The sequence below is a fragment of the Austrofundulus limnaeus genome, unplaced genomic scaffold (genome assembly GCF_001266775.1).
Source record: "Austrofundulus limnaeus strain Quisiro unplaced genomic scaffold, Austrofundulus_limnaeus-1.0 Scaffold2830, whole genome shotgun sequence".
Taxonomy (NCBI): Eukaryota; Metazoa; Chordata; class Actinopteri; order Cyprinodontiformes; family Rivulidae; genus Austrofundulus; species Austrofundulus limnaeus.
In genome coordinates this window covers 6,387-8,151 of record NW_013955232.1, presented here as the reverse complement: position 1 = coordinate 8,151, position 1,765 = coordinate 6,387, and the positions used below count along the sequence as shown (strand labels likewise).

The 1,765-nt window shown below is 45.8% G+C and overlaps 1 protein-coding gene across 1 annotated transcript in view; it reads left to right on the top strand.

The window, feature by feature from the left end:
• Window positions 1-1,765, top strand: part of rnf123 (ring finger protein 123) — a gene marked incomplete at both ends in the record, with an annotated part of 16,636 nt that overhangs the window by 8,734 nt on the left and 6,137 nt on the right. Inside the window, 2 exon segments of the mRNA XM_014000229.1 lie at window positions 428-489; window positions 1,254-1,325. Coding sequence (XP_013855683.1) covers window positions 428-489; window positions 1,254-1,325 — 134 coding nt within the window.

Here is a 1,765-nt window from a genome sequence, read left to right as displayed (position 1 = left end):
TGTTACAGTTCTGTTACAGTGTTGTTACAGTTCTGTTACAGTTCTGTTACAGTGTTGTTACAGTTCTGTTACAGTGATGTTACAGTTCTGTTACAGTGTTGTTACAGTGTTGTTACAGTTCTGTTACAGTGCTGTTACAGTGCTGTTACAGTGTTGTTACAGTGTTGTTACAGTTCTCTTACAGTTCTGTTACAGTTCTTTTACAGTGTTGTTACAGTTCTGTTACAGTTCTGTTACAGTTCTGTTACAGTGTTGTTACAGTTCTGTTACAGTGTTGTTACAGTTCTGTTACAGTTCTGTTACAGTTCTGTTACAGTTCTGTTACAGTTCTGTTACAGTTCTGTTACAGTGTTGTTACAGTTGTTACAGCGCTATTCTGTCTGACACAAGGCTGACGCTAACATGTCTCTGTTCTCTTTTTCTGCAGTGGTAGAGGAGCTGCAGGTTCAAATCTTGAGGCTTCTGCTCAACAACAAGGACAAAACTACGGTACCAACACATGGTTCTGACCCGTTCAGGTTGGATCCTCTAAAATTTGTCTCTACATTAATTGTTAATAAGCTCAGTCCAGGATCCTTCTTGCTGGGTTTCACTCAGAGGATTAAATAGTTTCTGGATCAGTCTGATTGGGTGTGGATCAGTCTGATTGGGTCTGGATCAGTCTGATTGGGTCTGGATCAGTCTTATTGGACCTGGATCAGTCTGATTGGACCTGGATCAGTCTGATTGGACCTGGATCAGTCTGATTGGGTCTGGATCAGTCTGATTGGGTCTGGATCAGTCTGATTGGACCTGGATCAGTCTGATTGGATCTGGATCAGTCTGATTGGACCTGGATCAGTCTGATTGGGTCTGGATCAGTCTGATTGGGTCTGGATCAGTCTGATTGGACCTGGATCAGTCTGATTGGACCTGGATCAGTCTGATTGGACCTGGATCAGTCTGATTGGATCTGGATCAGTCTGATTGGATCTGGATCAGTCTGATTGGACCTGGATCAGTCTGATTGGGTCTGGATCAGTCTGATTGGGTCTGGATCAGTCTGATTGGGTCTGGATCAGTCTGATTGGGTCTGGATCAGTCTGTGTTTGGTTGTCATCAGGTCCTTTGTTAATCGTAGAACTCAGACAGGTCTTCCAGTCGCTGCTCCTCCCACAGCATGATGCTGCCACCTCCGTGCCTCACTGTGGGGATGTGTTCTTGTCAACATTTATTTAGTTGAGTTCTGATCCAAACATCTGGTTCTTTTTCAGGGAGAACCGTCACGCTACATTTTCCTCAACAAGTTCAGGAAGTTCCTGCAGGAGAACGCCAGCAACCGAGGGGTAAGACTGAGGGTCCTGACCTGGTCCGGTCCACAAAAGGGTTTCAGTACACAGAGCTTGGATGAGGTTGGTTCAGGAGTCAGGTCCACCTTCAGACTGTCAGCTGGGTCCATCACTGAAACCATCTGTGTGGTACCAGAACCAGCTGTGTGGTACCAGAACCAGCTGTGTGGTACCAGAACCAGCTGTATGGTACCAGAACCAGCTGTGTGGTACCAGAACCAGCTGTGTGGTACCAGAACCAGCCTGTTAGAACTTATGGATCAGGGTTAGTTTAAGTCACTCTGTAAGTCGGAGCTTCAAACTGAGACTTTAAAGACTTTAGTTCTGGAGTTAGATCAGTGTCTGTGGACAGAGATGTGTTTCTGTGCACGTGACCACACTGTGTGTGTGTGTGTGTGTGTGTGTGTGTGTGTGTGTGTGTGTGTGTGTGTGTGTGT